The 18,403-nt window shown below is 52.6% G+C and overlaps 1 protein-coding gene across 1 annotated transcript; it reads left to right on the forward strand.

The window, feature by feature from the left end:
* Positions 1 to 50: 50 nt before the first annotated feature.
* On the forward strand, positions 51 to 8,673 carry MDH2 (malate dehydrogenase 2). The gene is made up of 9 exons (XM_084218909.1): positions 51 to 191; positions 2,222 to 2,390; positions 3,132 to 3,215; positions 4,174 to 4,283; positions 4,791 to 4,916; positions 5,556 to 5,633; positions 6,722 to 6,821; positions 7,250 to 7,401; positions 8,370 to 8,673. The coding sequence occupies exons 1-9, from the start codon at positions 132 to 134 to the stop codon at positions 8,499 to 8,501; spliced, it is 1,011 nt and encodes a 336-aa protein (XP_084075035.1). The 5' UTR covers positions 51 to 131; the 3' UTR covers positions 8,502 to 8,673.
* Positions 8,674 to 18,403: the final 9,730 nt, after the last annotated feature.

Consider the following 18,403-nt stretch of genomic DNA (forward strand, 5'->3'; position numbering starts at 1 on the left):
CTCCCCCCCCCCTTCCCGCCGCGGGCGGCAGTCTCGCGAGAGCGGCGGGCGGGGCCGCGCAGGCGCCGCGCGGGCCCTGGAGGTCGTTGGAGTCACCGGTGCCGCCGCCGCTCGCGCCCGCCGTGCCCGCCATGCTGTCCCGCCTCAGCACCGCCACCGCCCTGCGCCGCGGCATCGCCACCTCCGCACAGGTACGGCCCGCGCACGCACACCGCCCCCGCGCCGCGCAGCGAGGCCCCGCGCCTCCTGCTCCTTTCCTGGGGCTGCCGCGGAGCTCGGGGGGAAGCCGGGGAGGAGCCCCGGTGCTGCTCGGTGAGGGGGCTGCGGAGCACGGGCGCTGCCCGGTGAAGGGGTGCGGGGATGCAGGCCGGGTTGTTCTCCGTTCAGGGCTTGCAGGGCCGGCGTTGGACGTAGTTCCTCTTCCGGGGCTCGGGTGGGATGCAGGCCCTCGATGGGGGGTGCGGGCTCGGGAGGCAGCCCCGGTGCTCCTCGGCTGTGGAGCCCTGAGCCTGCCCGGAGCGGGGCTCGGGTGGAGCCCTGAGCCTGCCCGGAGCGGGGCTGCGGGGTTCAGGTGGAGCCCTGAGCCTGCCCGGAGCGGGGCTGCGGGCTCGGGTGGAGCCCGGGGAGGGCCCCATACCCCGCTGAGAGGCTGCGGGGCTCGGAAGGAGCCTCAATGAGGGGATTGTGGAGCCCGGGAGCTCCGCCGTGAGAGGCTGCAGGGCTCGGGGGTAGCGTGGAACTCCTCGGAGAGGGGCTGGGAGCGTGTGCTTCAGGCGGGGAGGATGCGGAGCGTGGCTCGGGGGTCTCGGTGCTGGGTGTGCCCGGTGACAGCACCGTGGCCCTGCGGGGCTCGGCCCAACCAGGCTGCGAGTGTGACAATCCTGTATGAACTCCCTCTCTGTGATGGGTTTGGTGCTTCCTCCTTCTAATGCAAAAATGCCCCTGCGTTCCAGAGGTGTTAAGAGCTAAAGCTGGTGATTAGTTTTGCAGTAATCCTTCGTGTGCCAAAATCCACTGTGCTGGCTCTAGACCACTCTGCTGTGGCTGCACGGATAGAGACTGACCTCTGTCCAGTGCCAATAGGCCTGGTGGGATGTAAAAGACTTATTATTGCACCTATAAATGTGTGTTGTATAGGAGAGCCTTGTCTAAGTCTTTTCATGGAAATTGTATTGATTAGCAGTGATATTTTGACCCCACGGTGTCAGCTCGGTCACAAATGGGGCTCAGCAATGACTCATGCCAGACTTTGCTTTCTCTTGAAGAGTTTAATGCAAAATTATCTTTGTTACAATAGCAAGAAAACTGGGCTGAGGTTAATCTGGCCCAGTTCTTGGGCAGATTATTTCCCGTAGCACAGTAATTAAGTTGTTAATGAAGGGACGTGGAGCTATTATAGCTTTTATCTGGAAAGATTGTGATAAAAAATGGCATTCTCAGCATTAATTGCTCCTTACATCTCCACAGGAGTTTTCCATCACTTTGGCAGAGTTGCACTTTAAAGTTGTTCTGGCCCCTGGAAGGAGCTTTCCTCTTGTGGAGTAACACTTTGCATTTTTGAGAGAAATTGCTCCCTGCCAGTCAGTACCTTGATGGATAATATTGGTCCATGGGGCAACTAAGCAGAGTTGATTTTACTTGATTCTCAGCCATGTGATCAAAGCTGGAAATTGTAGTCAGTGTTCTCAGTCCTGAATCTGCAGGTGCTATTTTGCATTTATATCAGGTCTAAACACGTTCTTCACATACATGCAGTGTTTTTTACATTTCTTGTAGTCCATTAAATGTATTGATTTGCCAAATAGAAAGCTTTTCTTTTTTTTTTTTTTTTTAATATGGCAATGTAAACTAGAAAAACTACAAGCCAGATTTGCCCTAAATCAGGCCTGGGCCCACAGGGTGGCAGGTATTAGCCTCAGGCAGGTATTTCTACTGGAGAAGGGTGATCCCTTGGGTTCCATTGCCCTAGCCTTGCTTCCCTTTTGAGCTTCAGGTCCCAGGTAACCATTTCCTCCAACTTGTCCTACCAATAAACCTCTGGGAGGCTGCTGGGAGGGTCATTTTCTGTAGGCTTAAACGATCAAATTTGCACAGTGCCTGGTAAAAAAATGAGAAGCAGAACTAAAAGTAAAGAAAGAGTGGTGAAATCCCCAAGGTCACTGCTGGGGGTGGGTGAGTGCCAGAACGGCTCTAGAACGTGTTTGCTGTCTGTTTTGCACAGAACCATGCCAAGGTGGCAGTGCTGGGGGCCTCGGGGGGCATTGGGCAGCCCCTGTCCCTGCTGCTGAAGAACAGCCCCCTGGTGAGCAAGCTCAGCCTCTACGACATCGCTCACACTCCGGGCGTGGCCGCCGACCTGAGCCACATCGAGACCAAAGCCAGCGTCAAAGGTACCCTGGGAAGGGCCTCACTTCCAAAGGGATCCTCCCACAGGCTGCCCCTGGCCCTGAATGCCCGTTGCTTGTGAGGAGGAAGTCTTCACCTACTGATCCTGAAGCCCAGTATCAATTTAAGTAGCTTTTTCCTCAAGCAGTGAATGATTAATTAAGGTTTAACTGATTAGATGGACGTGTATGGAGATAAATATGGGCTGTGGTTGAAGGGAAATTTGTGACATCTGGCAGGAAGCATTCAGTGAAATTATCTCAGAGTGTTGAATTTAAAAGTTTGACTAGAAATAGGTTTGACACTCCCTGGGTGAATTCCATGTGCTTCTTTTTTCTTAGATTCTGGTGAAATCAAACCTTAATGTGCTCATCTTTCTTTTATCTGAAGATCACCAAAAGGTGACATTTTACATGAAAGTGCCAGTCTGCAGTTCTTTGGGGGCACTGACTCTGGTGCCAGGGCTTTTGGAGAGTAAATACACATAGCTGGAGGAACTGAGAGTTTGGAAACAGGTGAATGTGAGATTCTCACCACTCTCATTCTGTAGGTTTTGAAACAAAGATAAAACATCAAATGGAATCCATCCATAATTGTGTTTCTCTGCTTTTCAGCATTAAGTCTAAATTGAAGGTTAAATTAAAAAAAAAAAAGCCTTGGATGCCTCTGGGCATGATTTTATACTTCAAAGTGTCATCTGTTTAATAACTGTCAGAAACATAATGCCTGAATCTCTTCCATTTCAGGCTTCATGGGACCTGAGCAGTTGCCAGAATGTCTGAAGGGCTGTGATGTTGTTGTTATTCCAGCAGGAGTCCCGAGAAAACCAGGTAGGTTCTCTTTGTTGGAAAGCCCCAGGGCTGCTTTGAAGTGGATGTCTGCAGTTCTGCTGCTCAGAGCTGTGTCTGTTGGGGTGTCAGTGGTCTGTCCAGGCTCCTGCCCCAGAGCTCCTTGTGGTATCAGGCAGCTCATTCAGCCTCTCTTACACTCTCCCTTCTGAAATGGGCTGAATTGATTTCTGGAGCTCCTACTTGGGCCTGAGCTGCAAAGGCTTTTCATGCCAGTGATCCTAAATCTCCCTTAGTGTTTCTTGTCCCAGAGCAATGCTCAAGGAATAAAAGCTGGTTCTTTGTTTCATTTCTCAGCAGAAAAGAAATAATCCATTTTGTTTTGTGTCAATTGTACAGCACCTTCTTGGGGCATCTCTGAATAAATTCTGTTAAGCCTTCCTAGAATGTGTGTGACGTGCTCCATTTCCCCTCTGTTTTCCAGTATCCTATTAGGAACATAACAAAATTCTGGACTTTAATGCCTAGCTCTTTCTAAACCTTCATTTTTCATGGTTAAAGTAGTTGCTGCAATAGAAATGGGGGGTTGCACTTACACAACCAGCAATATTTTACACACAGCAGTTGTAATTTAAACTGTAATTGTGGAAGTGACTTAAAAGAGGGAGGAGAATTCATCTTGGGAGCAGTTGTGCTGCTCTGAGCACCAGTGGTGTGGGTTGTGTGGTCTCAGTGCCCTTCAGGCAGCCTCAGTGAAGTGGGTTCTGACAATGGACAGGTGGGCTGGTTGCTCCTGGGAAGGGCTGATCTCTTTATTAGTGAGAGGAGTTACCTGTGGAGCCATTTCATTACTGCATTACTGCTGGAGAATTTGTTCTTGATCTGTGAAACCAGAAGCTGATGTGTGTCTGTGCAGAGCAGAATACTGGATTTTGATTGCATTTCCTGCCTTTGATGGTAACTGTGGGTAACTTAGAATCCTGCCCTGGCTGTGTTTTAGGTATGACCCGTGACGACCTCTTCAACACCAATGCCAGCATTGTTGCCTCTTTGACAACTGCCTGTGCAAAGCACTGTCCAGAAGCCATGATCTGTATTATTTCTAACCCAGTAAGTGTTTTCTGGAGACCTTGGAATATAGAGGAGAAACTTCATCAAATTCCAGATACTAGAGTAATCCAAATTCCTACTAGTTTTGACCAGTATGTTTAAAGTCTGCAGTGTATTTGCAGAAAAGCCTGATTCTACTAACCCATTTTTCTTGGCTGTATTTAATTCAGAGAAAACTTGGATGTAAAAGTGCTTAATATCTCCAAGTCTTTGTGACTGGTTATAATGCAAGCTGGTGTATTAGCTGGGATAAAAGCCTTAGCTCACTAAGGGAGGAGCCTTTGTAATGGGAATGAACAAATTTATTGTCTTAATGGTTATTTAAAATTAATGATTTTTATTCCAGCCTGACTGTAAATTGCTCTTCAATTTAGGCATTAAAGTAATTGGCTACAGTTGATTCCAAATTGGAAGTATAGTTCGGGTTGTTAATTGGCCTGTTAAGTTCATGCATTGGCTTCTTTATTAAACTGCTTTTAATCAGTGCTTGCCTCTTCTTGCTTGTAGGTAAATTCAACCATCCCAATAACTTCAGAAGTCTTCAAGAAGCATGGTGTGTATAATCCCAACAAAATCTTTGGTGTTACAACACTGGACATCGTCAGAGCGAATACTTTTGTGGCTGAACTAAAGGCAGGTCATGGTTAACGTGCAGGGGGAGGGATACTGCCTGCTTTGATCATCAGATCTATAAAGAAGTGCTTCCAAAATCAATGCAGAGAGCCAAAGGAGCTCAGATTTCTGTGCAGCTAGAAGCAAAGCAATGATTCCCTGTCTCCCTTATTTAGAGGAGCCTGAAGATAAGGTTTCTTGCAAAATGTGGTTCAAGAGACTTTGACCTTTCCTTTTCACAGCTGTGCCCTGCTAGTGAGCTACATGTTGGTCTTAATTCCCTTGGCATTCCCAACCCTGCCATGCAGCCAGAGGAGAGGGTTGAGCTGTGGTGTGTGTTTGCAAGTCAAACTCTGTGCTGTGTGTCACAGGATACTCTGCAAAGTATCAGGAGCTGTAACAGGTTACTGCTCTTAATAGCCCTGCTGGTGTTTATGTTGTGCTGCTCTTTATCCAGCCCTGCAGTAATAATATCCTGTAACTGTATGAAGTGGTCAAAGTAACCCAGAGTTCCACTCTGTAGATGTGGCTTTGTCCCTGGAGTGCAGCTGCCTCTGGAACTCCTGCCCTGTGTACCCTGATATCCAGGGCAGGGAGTGAAGTCACTTGTTTTTCTTGCCCGTGTGCTTCAGAAGCTGGAAAGTTTCGTGTTTCCTTTAGGGCTTGGATCCAGCTCGAGTAACTGTGCCAGTTATTGGTGGCCATGCTGGGAAGACCATCATCCCTCTGATCTCTCAGGTGAGTCAGGGTGGCAGCTGTGTGTGGCAGCACACTCAGCAGCATGTTAGGGTTGATATGAAGTGCCTTTGTGATGGCAGGAAATGTGCTAAGATAGAGCACAGAGAGTTTTCCATGCTCCCATGGCTGCTTTCCTTCTGGGATAGGAGTGCAGGATTAGGTGGAAGGCAACAGCCTAAATCTGAACCCATCTGGGCAGTATAAACAGTTCCAGCTTTCCTCTAAAGGAGTTTGGGATAAGAACTGAGGGGTAGTGTGGGTGTTTAAGTGTCCTGGCTCTGTAACAGGTATCTCATGACAGGAGAAAAATTGTATTGATTTTGCCGTGATGGGGTGGAAAGCCCACTTGAAACTCAAGCATTGAAAGGCACAGCTCAGGCTGTGCAGAGAGGCCTGTTCCAGCCATGTCTGGTAGCCTGCCCCTTCAGCCAGGCTGAAATGCAGTTCTGAAGCAGGTGCAGTCTCATGGGGAGATGCTGGGACGTGGCCAAGGAGCAGTCTGTAACAAAGGGAGAAAAGCTGTGCTCTAAGTGGGGAATAAAGCATCCTTTACGGAAGGACTTTCTTGGGAATAAGAGCAAGGGCTTTGGAGCAGCTGAGTGCTGAGAGGTGCTTTAGTTAAACAGTCCATTGGGACAGACACAACTGTGCTTAAGCTGCTGGTGTAGCTGTCACTGAAGGTTCAGTGAATTCCTAAATACTGCTGGGAAACTGGATCTTCCATAATGCTTGACTTCCATAATGCCATGGTGAGCCAAATATTTACAAGATGACTTTCTGAAATTCCTAAAGCTTGGAGGGTGTCTGTAGTGCACAGGACTACACAGTAGTGAGGAGCCATGGCAAGCCCTGGTTTGGCTGTGAAGCTGTGGTTTGTCCCTGAGGAAGCTGGGCATAGCTGGGTTCCTGTTCCAGGCCATGCAGTAACCCCAGCTCTGATGACTTTTACAGTTGGTTAGTGTCACACAAGCTGTGAGCTGGGAAACCCATTTTTCCCAGTTGAGAATTATTGATTACAACTGCAGTGGTACAAAAATATTGTGTGTTTATGCTGAACCTGGAGAGGTAACTTCTTTTTTCCTATCCAGTGCACACCAAAAGTGGAGTTTCCTCAGGATCAGCTGGAGAAGCTTACAGCAAGAATTCAAGAAGCTGGGACTGAGGTTGTCCAAGCTAAAGCAGGAGCAGGTGGGTTCTTGAGTAAAGCTCCCAAGTAAGTCTTGTTGACTGTCTGTAGGGCTGCAGTCCTCTGCAGTTTAATCTTATTTACAGGTTATGAACTGCTGGTTGTCAATCTCACTGCTCTGCTCTGTCTGCTGCTGCCTGGGCTGTGCTACTAGAAACAGCTCAGTATGTAAGACTAAATATTAACTGATTCCACACCACCTATGGCTTTAAAAGAATTTTCTCTGTCAAATTAAGCTGTTTCTTTTATAAATCTGTTCAATTAGATATATGTAGCTGGCCAAAAGCTTCTGCTTTATCTAACTGGCCATGAACTTGAAGTCAGTGACACTGCATTATTACTGACAACACGCTGGTATGGAAACCTTTGATGCTAAAGGAAGTATCAAATTTCAGTGTGATCTGTTCTGAAAGTGGTTTAACTCTTCCAGGATCTGCCACCTTGTCCATGGCCTATGCTGGTGCTCGGTTTGCATTCTCCCTGTTGGAGGCCATGAGTGGAAAGCAGGGGGTTGTTGAGTGTGCCTTTGTTCGATCGGACGTGACAGAGGTCCCCTACTTCTCTACACCTCTGCAGCTGGGGGTATGTTCTTTACACCACAAGCCTTATGAACAGCAGCTACTGGTTGTGTCATGTGGGTTTTACTCAGGGGTTTCAATTTAGCTGAGTGCCTGCTATTGCTGGAGTTAACAGCTGAGTGTGCCTTTAAGAGTCTGCAGTATTTGGGTGTGGTACTTAGGCACATAGCTCAGCTTGAGGAGGATGCTGCTACTTTTTATCTGCTCTTAGACTGCAGGTCACTGAGTAACCAGAGGTTCAGACTTGGCTTAAGAGGTCACTCTTGCCTCAAATCAGGCCTGTTTACTCTGGGCTTTCATATGATTAACCAGAGTCAGCAATCCTGTCTCCTCAGCTTGATCTGCTACAATCAAATCCTCAGAAACTGAGGCACATGGGGAGCTACAGCATGGATTAGGATTAATAGCTTGCTTTCAGGACCTCTGCTGAACTCTGAAAGGAGTGTTCCTTTTGTCACCCATACCCTGGGGCAGTGGAAAACAGTGTTGCTGCAGCCCTGTCATGGCTGCTGGGATGCAAAGGATGGTGTTTGCTGTCTTAGGGGCAGGCTGGTGAGGGGATAGAAGCAGAGGGATATTAAGAGGGAATGTAGACATCTTGAAAACTTGGGAGTGCCACTTTGAGGCAATTTGAGATGGCAAGCAAAGGACATACACCAGAGGAGATCCTCTTGCCAGGTGGTGGGTGTGGAGTTAGGAGGGATCAGTTAGTGTCAGTCTCCTCTTGAAGGAGCTGCTTGGTTGGCTTCTGATTTCACCGTATGATCAGTGAATGAGAAGTTTGTGAGGGCTCTAGAAGTTGCCACAGAGAGTGAGAGACTTCTTTCCAGGAAGCACAAGGTTGGCAGACTAGAGATGACACAGGTACCAGGCTGGGTCTCTGTCTCAGCTGGATAATACTTAGTCAGAGCTGTTAAGCTACTCTTTAGGTCATTCAATGAATGGTTAATCCTTAAATCCTCTTTCCCTCAGAAAAAAGGAATTGAGAAGAACCTGGGCCTTGGCAAGCTCTCTCCCTTTGAAGAGAAGATGGTTGCTGCAGCCATGTCTGAGCTGAAGGGCTCTATTAAGAAAGGAGAGGAATTTGCAAAGAACTTCAAGTGAAGACTTGACAGCGGAGAGGAATTAACTTCCTTAATTTATTAAGGCATCATGTCACTTATCGACTTCTGATTCAAAGCTCATGCTTTGGTTGAAGTCTGTCTGTATTAGCTTGATGCTTGTTGCCAGTGCAGTCTAATCATCAATAAAACAGCCTCATTTTTTCAGTGTACCATGTAGAGGTGTCCTGATGTGCTTGTCCTTTGGAAGGTGGAGGCTATAGGTCTCTGAGAGGGGATTGGTTTCAGCAGGGGTGAAATAGCCTTGGAAAGGGGGTGAACTGGTTACTCCCAACTCTGCTGCTACCTGGGTTTGGGCTCCTTGTTCAGCACAGCCACTGGGAACCAGGTGTGACCAGACCAGGATGGGTATAGGGGCTGCACAAGGGATAACTGAGTGAAATTATGTAAAAGATGTTTTTTCAAGAGGTGGCATTACCTCTATTACCTCATGTTACCTTAATCTCTTATGTAATTTGATTTTAAAGGAGTTAGTAAAAGAGCACAGCGTTTGAAACGTCAGTCCTGCACTAAGACAATAATTAAACTGCTGAGAGCGACTTCTTTCTAGTTAGGAACAAAAGCCTTGATTTAGCATCTCCATAAATTTCTCTTACATTCATCCTCTTGTGAATATAAAAATAAATGTCTGCAAGAAGATGGTGATGACGAGCTCTGTTGCTGACTTCTTTGAAGGTAAGCTTTAATGAAGGAAGCTATTAATTCACTCTTCCTCCGTGCTCTGCGCTGCTTACGCTGTTGCTTTGAATTGCTCTCATCCATGTAGGTTGAATTCTAAGTTGAACAGACTTTATTTGGATGAGTGAAGGGAAAGCTAAAGCCCAGCACCTCTGGAGGAACTGAGGTGAATGAGCCAGAGAACATGGGGTAGTTGCTTACAAGAAGGATACATAAAAGTCATAGATACTCTTTGGTTACTTCCTTTTATCTTCCTCCCACGTGTATTTTTTTTTTCTGAGCTCTCTTAACTTGGTTTTATTTTTTTTATTTTAGTTAGTTCATCATTCTGAACCAGATCACACAGTTGTGACTGTTGTAGATGCATGGAGAATAAAGTGCCTGGTTCTTGTCCTGCCCTGTGGAGATGTGGGCAAGGAGGACAGCAAGCACAGTCCTTGTCACTCCTCTACAGAAATCCAGCATGTTAAAAGCTTGGTTTCTTTACAGGAATAGTAATGAAATAGGAGCGTTGGCAGTCATTACTCAGCAGGCTTGGAACAAAGTAATTATTAGGTGGTATTAATAGAATTAAAGATGGTTGGAGGGGGAGCAGGGGAGGATGTCGGAACTGGAGGACACTGAGGAGGAGTGACAGGCCAGACCTGGTAAATGTGGAGAGGCTGTTCCAAACAATAAATGGAAAGCATGTTGGCAGACTGTTCTAACTGGATGTAGGGGTCTTGTCAGCAATTTCAAACCTGAAATAGGCAGCACAGAGTATTAAAAACAGTGTGTGTGCACCTGCAGAGGTGTGTGTCCAGTCTGGGTGCCCAGGTGGTCCAGGGGCACTGCTCCATGAGGCTGCAGGGAAAGCCTTGCCTTGCTTGCATGTTTGTTCCAGTCCTGCTATTTTTAATACAGCAGATAGAGCAGATTTCTGAGCATTGGAGACTTTTCAGAACTTGAGGTTCATGGTGTGGCTTAGGTTATTTAATCTTTTCTTGTGTCAGCAGTCCAAACCCAGTAACGTCTAGGGGAATTGCATGGACAAGCAGAAAGCTTTGCTTGTACCAGTAGGGACTCAGGGGCAGCATGGGCAAGTGGAGCTGAGGTGGAAGAGGATTATGTCTCAGCACCTGCTGACTTTTAGGTTCTCCAAGGTCTCCTTCAAATCTCCTGAATGTTAACAAGGTCCCTGCACTGTTTGGATTTTGGGGTTGTTTCGTCTCCCCAATCCCATGCTGTATTTTTGGAGTTGCAGCTATTCCCTGTGCTGGAAATCTGCTCCTTTTTGGGACAGGAGAGGAGACACCCTTTTGTGGCTTTCTGCAATGAAGTCAGAGGCCAGAAGGACACTGGCTAAAGGTGAGAAATGGACTGGGTCAGTGCTCCCTGTGCTGTCCCTGTGGCTGAGCAGTGCTGTGGTGGGTAACAATCCCTCTGAGGACTGGAGATGGTTTGTAAAGGTGTGGGTCATCCCACCCCTTCTCTCTGAGCAGATTCCCTGGAGGAGGAAGGGGTCTGGGCTATATCCCTCCCTGGGAGGAGTAGGAATCAGCTGGGTGTACCCAGATAAGCCAACCCTCTGTCCTGGAAGTTGTTTCCTGGTGCTGTGGCTCTGACACAAGACCTTCATCCTCTCTCCTCCAAGTTCTGCAGCAGGACTGCCCTGCTGAGTCACAGCACTCCTTGCAGTGCTGGCAGCCTTTGTGTTAACCTCCTGTGGAGGGGAGTGACCAGGTCTGGAGGAGGTGAAAAACCTGCTCTGTGCAGATCTCTTGGGTTTCATCCTTTTCACTGAGCAGACTTTTGCCTTGACGGTCTCTGAGCATCTCTTCCCCTGCAGCATCATTTCTGCGCATGGAGCTGCCGCCTCTTGGGCAGCCCAGCCCTGCACCGGAGCACAGATGTCAAGATACAGAGGAGATGTGTGTGGAGAGTAATAAATAAAGATTCTCCAGATGGCCATATGTCAGGTCACTCGAGCCCACCTGCTGCTCCTGTGCTCCTGCAGCAGCCTGTTAAATGCAGGAAAGGATGGAACAAGGAGAAAAGCAAATGCTGAGTGGTGTAACTCAGGCCTCATCCTGATCATCACTGTCCTGGGGGGCTTCAGGTGGGATGACCACAGGAGCAGGCTGGCAGACCTGTGTCTGTTGTTCCTGGGAAATCTGTTTTCCCTTCCTGGCTCTGTGCAAGGGCTGGTGCTTCGCTGTGGGGGTACAGAGCTCCCACCCGAGCCCCAGCTCACCCTGGGGGGCTCTGGGTGCTGGGAGCTGCCAGCAGCCACTCTCCTTGGGTAAGACTGGTACAGCTGCAGCAGGCGTGGTTGAGCCTGAGGACAATCCATGGCATTTTGGTGATATTTAGGAGCAGCAGGAGAAAGAACAACAGTTTAGTGCAGCCTCTGCCTTGCCAAAGTTGGCTGCCTTCCCAGCTCCAGCAAAAAAGCAAGACTGGAGGGGCTGGAGGTACTTCAGAAAGGTGCTGGGTAACTATTGCCCTCTCTCAGGAGCTCACCTCCAAAATTCCCAATCCCCAGTGATTTCTCCCCACAGAAGCTGCCACGACAGAGAGCTGTTGCTGCCCTTTCCCTCCCCTGGGCAGCCCAGCTTGTGCACCACCAACCTGGGGTATCCTGTGCTCAGCCTCACTTTACTGGGCTGGCAGTCCAGAGCAGGCAACTCATCCTCTGCCCAGGAATGGGGAAAGGAGAGGTGGAAATACACCCTGAAGTTGGCTGGGTGTAGCTGGGGGCACAGGCAGATCTCCCCCACAGCCAGCTCAGCTTCCCCCTTTCGTCCCAGGGCAAGGGCAAAGGGTTTTAACGTGAGCAGAAGCATCACAAACTATCTGAGCTGCGGATTTGGCTTTGCAGAGAGCTCTCCCCCTCCCCTGGCTCTCCCTCCTGGCCACAGGCAGTGTGAAATCACCACCTTTGCATTCCCTGCTCTTGATTTACTGCAATGCCCGAGAGCTCCCACTTCCCTCCTGGGTGCCTCAAAGCAGAGCTGGAGAGCAGCACCAAGGCAGGAGGGTTTGTTTGCATTTACAGGGAAACCTGTTAATAAAGGAGACCAAAGGGACTGCTCTTTTCCTGGCTGTGGGAACAGATGGCTGGATAACACAGTGCAATTAATATGCAGGGAGTCCTGCCGGGGCAGGGATTTGATTGCCTGTTAGGAGAGGTTAGCACGCTCAGGCTGAGCTCTGCCACCACCCCGCCCATCCCTGGACCTGCTGCTTGCAGGGACTCTGTGGGGACACTGGGGCAGATTGGATGGGGTCACAGATGAGAGTGTGGGCACTGGATACGGGGCAGGATGCAGCTGGGGACTCTGGGACAGTGGCAGGTCTCTGTTTCTCCCTCTGGGAGGATTTGCAAAAGCAAAGGATGGCTCTGGTGGTGAATGGCTGCTCAGAGGTACTTCCAGGCTGGAAGGGCAGTTTTGGATTGTGTTCTCTCCTCCTGGATTTGTTACCTCTGGGTAAGGAGGTGCCAAGGAAAGCAGCAGGCAGGAGTTCCTGGATGAGCTGAGGGAGGTGGGCACAGGAGATGGGCATCTCCTTGCTGCAGCGCAGCGTAGGTACAGAACATCTCCCAGGGCTTCAAAGAGCGACCCGATAAATCCACAGGGAAGAAAAACCCCTGCTAAGGGCCAGGAGGGTTAGGGAACCCTGAGGAAGCAGGAAACCCAGCAAACCCACCGTAGCACTGAGCTGGGCCACATGGCCACACAGTAAAGCCCAAATTGACGGGAGTCTCCAGCCGCCGGCCCAAGGTCACCCTGGGCACGTGTGGGGCTGTCCCCATGTCCTCTCCCCATCCTATCTCCCTCTCACAGGATTGCAGTGCCCCCACCCCTTCCCCTTCATACCTCTGCTTTTCCCCCCCATTTTCTGGTATTTTCTTCCCCCCTGCCTCGTCGAGGTTGTTGAGCACCATGAAAGGCAGCGCCAGGCTTTGATCAGGGGCTGCTGCCTGCGCCGTACCAGCAGCACGCTCCCTCCCGCCCGGCACCGCCACTCCCGGCCGCCCTTTCTTCTGCGTCGGGAGGAGGCTGCTGGAGATGTCGAACCTCAGCGCAAATCCTCGCAATTAGGCCTGTTCTGCTGCCTGCCTCGTTTGATCTCCTTTAATTATTTATCGCCTTTTCTTTCTCCTCTTTCCTAAATCCTCGCTTTCTTTCAAGTGATGGTTTCCCTCCTCTCCCCCCAGCCGTGGCTGGCTCTGCCTGTTTGCCTGCAATTACCGACCCTTCTGCTCCATCCATCTCTCCCCTTTTGTTCTCCACCAGATCACTCCTTCTCGCTGCTCTCATGGCTTCACCCTGCCTGCCTGCCTGGCAGCTTTTTCTCCCTGCTTTTCTTGAATTTTCCCCACCTGGCTGACTATTGCCTGTCTCCATCCCGTTCCAGGTGTGGTTCTGGCTGTGTCTGCTGCCCGTGCCAGGGATGCTGCACCCTGGGCTGGGCTATGCTCCATCTCCCACTGCTGTTCTCCTGGGCTACTGGTCAAACCCTGCAGTGGCCTTGCTACAAAGCCCTGGCTTCTGGCCAAAACCAGGGAGCCCCATGGGGCTCCTGTCCTTGCCATGCCAGGGTCTCCCTGTGCTGCTTCTCATCCCTCATTTCTTTGTTTCCCAGGACCTGATGCATTATTCAGCGCTGCGGACGCTGCGGGGTGTGGGGAAGATAATGGTGCTGCAAAGGGCATGGGCTCACCCTGGCCATGCTGGATTTTCTGTCACGGGCTGATTTCCCCCTCCAGCATTAAACCAGGAATAGTCCTGACCATGCAGGAGGTTCCTCCTAGGAGGTGAGATCTGCTGTCAGCCCTGGGGGGACATGGCAGGGACAAAGGTAGGAGCAGGGGGAGGCAGCAGTGGCCCTGGCAGTGCTCCAGGGGATGCAGAGCCCAGGCAGTGCAGGGGAAACTGAGCCAGGGGTGGCACCAGGTGTCCCCAGCCAGGTGAGTTTGGTGTCCCTGGCAGAGCAGCTGGGGTGAATTCAGAGTATTTTGATAAGTTAAACTCTGGCCATGACCACACTGGGCAGTTTTGAGGGGGTTTAGAGGAAGTTTGGGATCTTTCCCCCTTCTCTGGTTTCACCATTTCCTGTCTGCTAAGGAGGGCGAGTGTTCAGCATCACTGAAGGAAATGAAAATTAATTATGGGCTCATTAACATGGACTCATTACCTGAGCTGCAGCACTGGGGAGTATCCCCATTGGGGACCCAACACCTCCCAAATCACCACAACCCCCCAGCCATCCCAAAACCCCCACACCAGCCAGGGTGGGGGTGCTCCAGCTGCTCCTGGGCAGGGCTGGAGAATCAGCTGGGAACTGGGCAGGGCTGGGGGCACTGGGGGGCTCTGTGGGCACCATGGTGAGGAGGTGAAGGGAGGGATGGAATTCAGGGTGCAATATGGGATGGGATGTGATTCAGAGTAGGATACAGGGTGGAATATGGGATGAAATGCAGGGTGGAGTTTAGAGTGGGATATGGGATGGGATGAAGGGTGGGATATGGAATGGGATGCTCTGTTGAAGGATGTGGGGCTCTGTGCAGTATGGGAGAGCTGTGGAGGGATTAAAGGGGCTGTAGAAGAACAGGGTGCTCTGTGTAAGGATGACGGGGGGGGTCTGTGGAACAACGGGGGGTCTATGGAATGATGGGAGTCCATGGAATGATGGGGGCCTATGGGAAGACGGGGGTCTGTGGAAGGACAGGGGCTCTGTGTAAGGACGGGGGTCTGTATAAGGACAGGGCTCTGTGTAAGGATGCCGGGGCTCTGGTTCAGGACGGGGCTCTGTGTAAGGATGCCGGGGCTCTGGCTCAGGACTGGGCTCTGTGTAAGGATGCCGGGGCTCTGGCTCAGGACGGGGCTCTGTGTAAGGATGCCGGGGCTCTGGATCAGGACTGGGCTCTGTGTAAGGATGCTGGGGCTCTGGCTCAGGACGGGGCTCTGTGTAAGGATGCTGGGGCTCTGGATCAGGACTGGGCTCTGTGTAAGGATGCCGGGGCTCTGGCTCAGGACTGGGCTCTGTGTAAGGATGCTGGGGCTCTGGATCAGGACTGGGCTCTGTGTAAGGATGCCGGGGCTCTGGCTCAGGACTGGGCTCTGTGTAAGGATGCTGGGGCTCTGGATCAGGACTGGGCTCCGTGTAAGGATGCCGGGGCTCTGGTTCAGGACTGGGCTCTGTGTAAGGATGCCGGGGCTCTGGCTCAGGACGGGGCTCTCGGAGCAGCGCTGCGCTGCGCGGCGCAGTGCAGGCGCGCCCTCCGGCCGGCAGGCGGCGCTGCGGGCGGTGGCGGCGCGCTCCCCCGCGGCGGCGGCGCTCTGTGTCGGGCGGCTCCGTGTGCCGGAGCTGTCCAGCACTTCAGCAGGGGCCGCGCCGGGGCCGCGCGGGAGGGGCCGCGGCCGGCGGGACCCCCGGCACCCCCGGCTCCCCCGGCACCCACCGGCACCCCTGGCTTTCCCGGCACCCACCGGCACCCCCGGCACCCCCCGCGGCCGATAGCCACCCAGCGGGGCCGGGCCCAGCGGGACGGCGGGGCGAGGTGAGGCGCGGCCGGGCCCGGGGCCGTGGGGCCGGCACCGGGCGGGGGGGCCGGGAAGGGAGAGGAGCAGGGCGGGGGGCGGTGGGGCCGCGCCGGGCCCTGAGGGGGCCGCTGGGAGGTGCAGGGGGTGGGGGAGGACGGGCCCCCCCCACCCATCCGGTGATGCTGGGGACAGGCGGGTAACGACCCCCGGTGATGGGGATTTGGGGGTGCGGTGCTCCTCAGGGGGCTGGGAGTTGGGGTCTGCAAAGGGACGTGGATGGGAGGGATGGGGAAGGCGTGCGTGCGTGTGAGTGCTGGGACAGCTGGGGACCACACAGGGAGGGGTGTGCCAGGGGTGTCCCCCGTGGGGTTTGATGCTCCTGGGGGTGTGGGATGGGGTGAGGAGTCTGGAGATGAGGCGCTTTTTGGGGTACAGGGGGTCCCTCCAGGGACGGGGATGTGCCGGGGGCTCCCTGGTGCTTGGGGAGTGGCTGGGGGGGCACCCACATCCTTCTTTTCTGTGCTGGGGGAAAGACAGGATGGGACTGGGACAGTGGGTGACCCCCAGCAGTAGGTTTTTGGCTGGGAAGGACGGGACAGGGATGATCCCTCAGCAGAGGCTGGTGCAGGTGGGAGACGAGGCTGAGATAAGGTTCCCAAAGCCCCTCTTTCTGCTGTGTGGACCCCCAGGCTGTGCTGGGAAGGGTTTGGCTGATGAGATTTCAAACCCTGCGGGTGTTGCACGAGGGAAGGAGAGGGGGCAAGGCTTGGCAGCGGGGAGCACAGCAGCAACTCAACTGCTTGTCATTTGGGAGTGTTTTGTGCTTCTCCTTCCCAGATCGGGTTTGACCCCCAGGGATGTCCAGGCTGTGCCATGCAGTGGGCTGGGAGTGATGGGTCAGGCCATGGCTCAGGGGGGACTTTTAGAGGACACAGGTTCATTCATTCCCTCCAGAGCAAGATTTCAGACTGGAAAAGTCTTGGTTTGCCTGTGCTCCCACTGCTGTAGGGGGGTCACCTGGGAGCTGGCAGCATTTGGGGGTGTCTCAGGTTGATGACAAATGTCAAGGACCTTCTCTGAGGGTGCAGATGCTCACTGGTTTCCTTGCCCTGGCACGTGGATTCTTCTCTGGCAGGAGCACAGGGACACCCCTGCTGGGGGGGGATTTTGGGGACAGTGTTTGTGTCCACACACACATCGTCATCACTCTGTCCCACTCTGCCAGTGTGGCCTCACACAGTGCCACCCTCTGTGTCTCACCTGCTTTCCCCAAAATCCCTCTGGCATCCCACCTGCCCCCCCTGCCCCAGGACTCATCCTGACAGCATGTGCTGGGAATGTCGGGGGCTTTCAGAGCCACAAATTGGGCAGATTTGAAGGGAACCTTTGGTCCCTGGTCACTGTTGGGAATGCCAAGCAAGGGTTTTGCCAGGCAGAGGGGTGCAGGGGTCTTGGTGGGCTTTGTCTCTGGTGCCAAGAAAATGATGTTTTTCCCCTGGACAAAGGGTCTCGTGCCCCAGGGGCCAGATCCAGTTGTGGGTGGGTGTGTGGCAGCGGGTCCTGGAGGCTGCTGGAAGAGGGAGCAGAGGGTGCTCAGCCCGTATCTCTGTGCAGGGGATGCCTGCAGGGCGCAGGTCACCCTGTGGGGTTGGTGCTTATGCTGAGGGTCTGCCGGATGTGGGGGGTCCCCAATCCCCAGAGCCCTTTCTCCTCCTCCTCCTCCTTCCTGTCTCCCAGCTCCCGTTTTCCCCGGCCAGGTGGCCCGTGGCTTATATAATGTGCTCAAACCCCGGAATAGCTCCTCCCGTTACACAACCACCCAGCCAGCCACGGTGGGGGGGGGTTGTGGGGGGGATTCCCAGCTGGATGCTCCCCCTGCACTGGCTGTGACCCCCCTCTACCTGCAGGGCTCAGCTCCAGGGGTTGTTCACTGGGATTGTGTCCCCATTGGGGAAGGTGACCTCATTGTGACAGTCATCCCCCCGCTCCTCCATGTGCTCAATAATTGCTTTTATTTGTAGTAGTGTTATTACTCCCCTTCCTCAGAGAGGTGATGGGCCTCGGGCTGACTGTACCTCCTCCTGACTCCTTGGCCAGCAAAGCAAATAGCCCCAAGATGCACAACCTGGGGTGGCTGTTCCCCTTCTCCATCCCCATTCCTTGTTTAAGCACCTCCTGTTTGAGGAAGGTCTGGCAGGGCATTCCTAAGGGGATGAGGGAAGTGTGGCCAAAAGGGTATGGGGCTGGGGATCCCATAGGAAAGCCAATCAGCTGGATCTGCTGCCTCTCCACTCAGCATGGGGGGATTGCTGTTACCACGTGGATGTGCTGCTCCTTTTCCTCATCCCTGATTCAGGAATGGGGTCACTGCGTGGGGCTCCCTCCCTATCATGGGGTGACCCCTTTTCCCACCAGCTCTTCTCCAGCCAGAGCTGAGAATGGAGCTTCCCAACAACCAACAGCCCAAGGGGTTCAGGCTGGGGGGGCTTCAGATGCAGCATTTTGGGGACAGGAGTTAATCCCGGCTCCTCACCCTCCATTGTAGCCTTTTCCCTGGATCATCTCCAGGGGATCTCTGTGCCCACACCCCTGTGTGATGCTTGTCCGGTGTAGGACCAGTCCCCAACCCTGGCTCCCCCATCCCCATATTTCCAAGCCAGGAAGGAGCCCAGTTGCT

Source organism: Fringilla coelebs (assembly GCF_963513975.1).
Source record: "Fringilla coelebs genome assembly, chromosome: 20".
Classification (NCBI taxonomy): domain Eukaryota; kingdom Metazoa; phylum Chordata; class Aves; order Passeriformes; family Fringillidae; genus Fringilla; species Fringilla coelebs.

Excerpts from the sequence above, each read along its gene's own strand:
- MDH2 (XM_084218909.1), top strand. The coding sequence starts at position 132 with ATGCTGTCCCGCCTCAGCACCGCCACCGCCCTGCGCCGCGGCATCGCC. Across the intron at positions 4,284-4,790 it reads TCTGTATTATTTCTAACCCA|GTAAATTCAACCATCCCAAT; the intron begins GTAAGTGTTTTC and ends TCTTGCTTGTAG. Across the intron at positions 5,634-6,721 it reads TCATCCCTCTGATCTCTCAG|TGCACACCAAAAGTGGAGTT; the intron begins GTGAGTCAGGGT and ends TTTCCTATCCAG.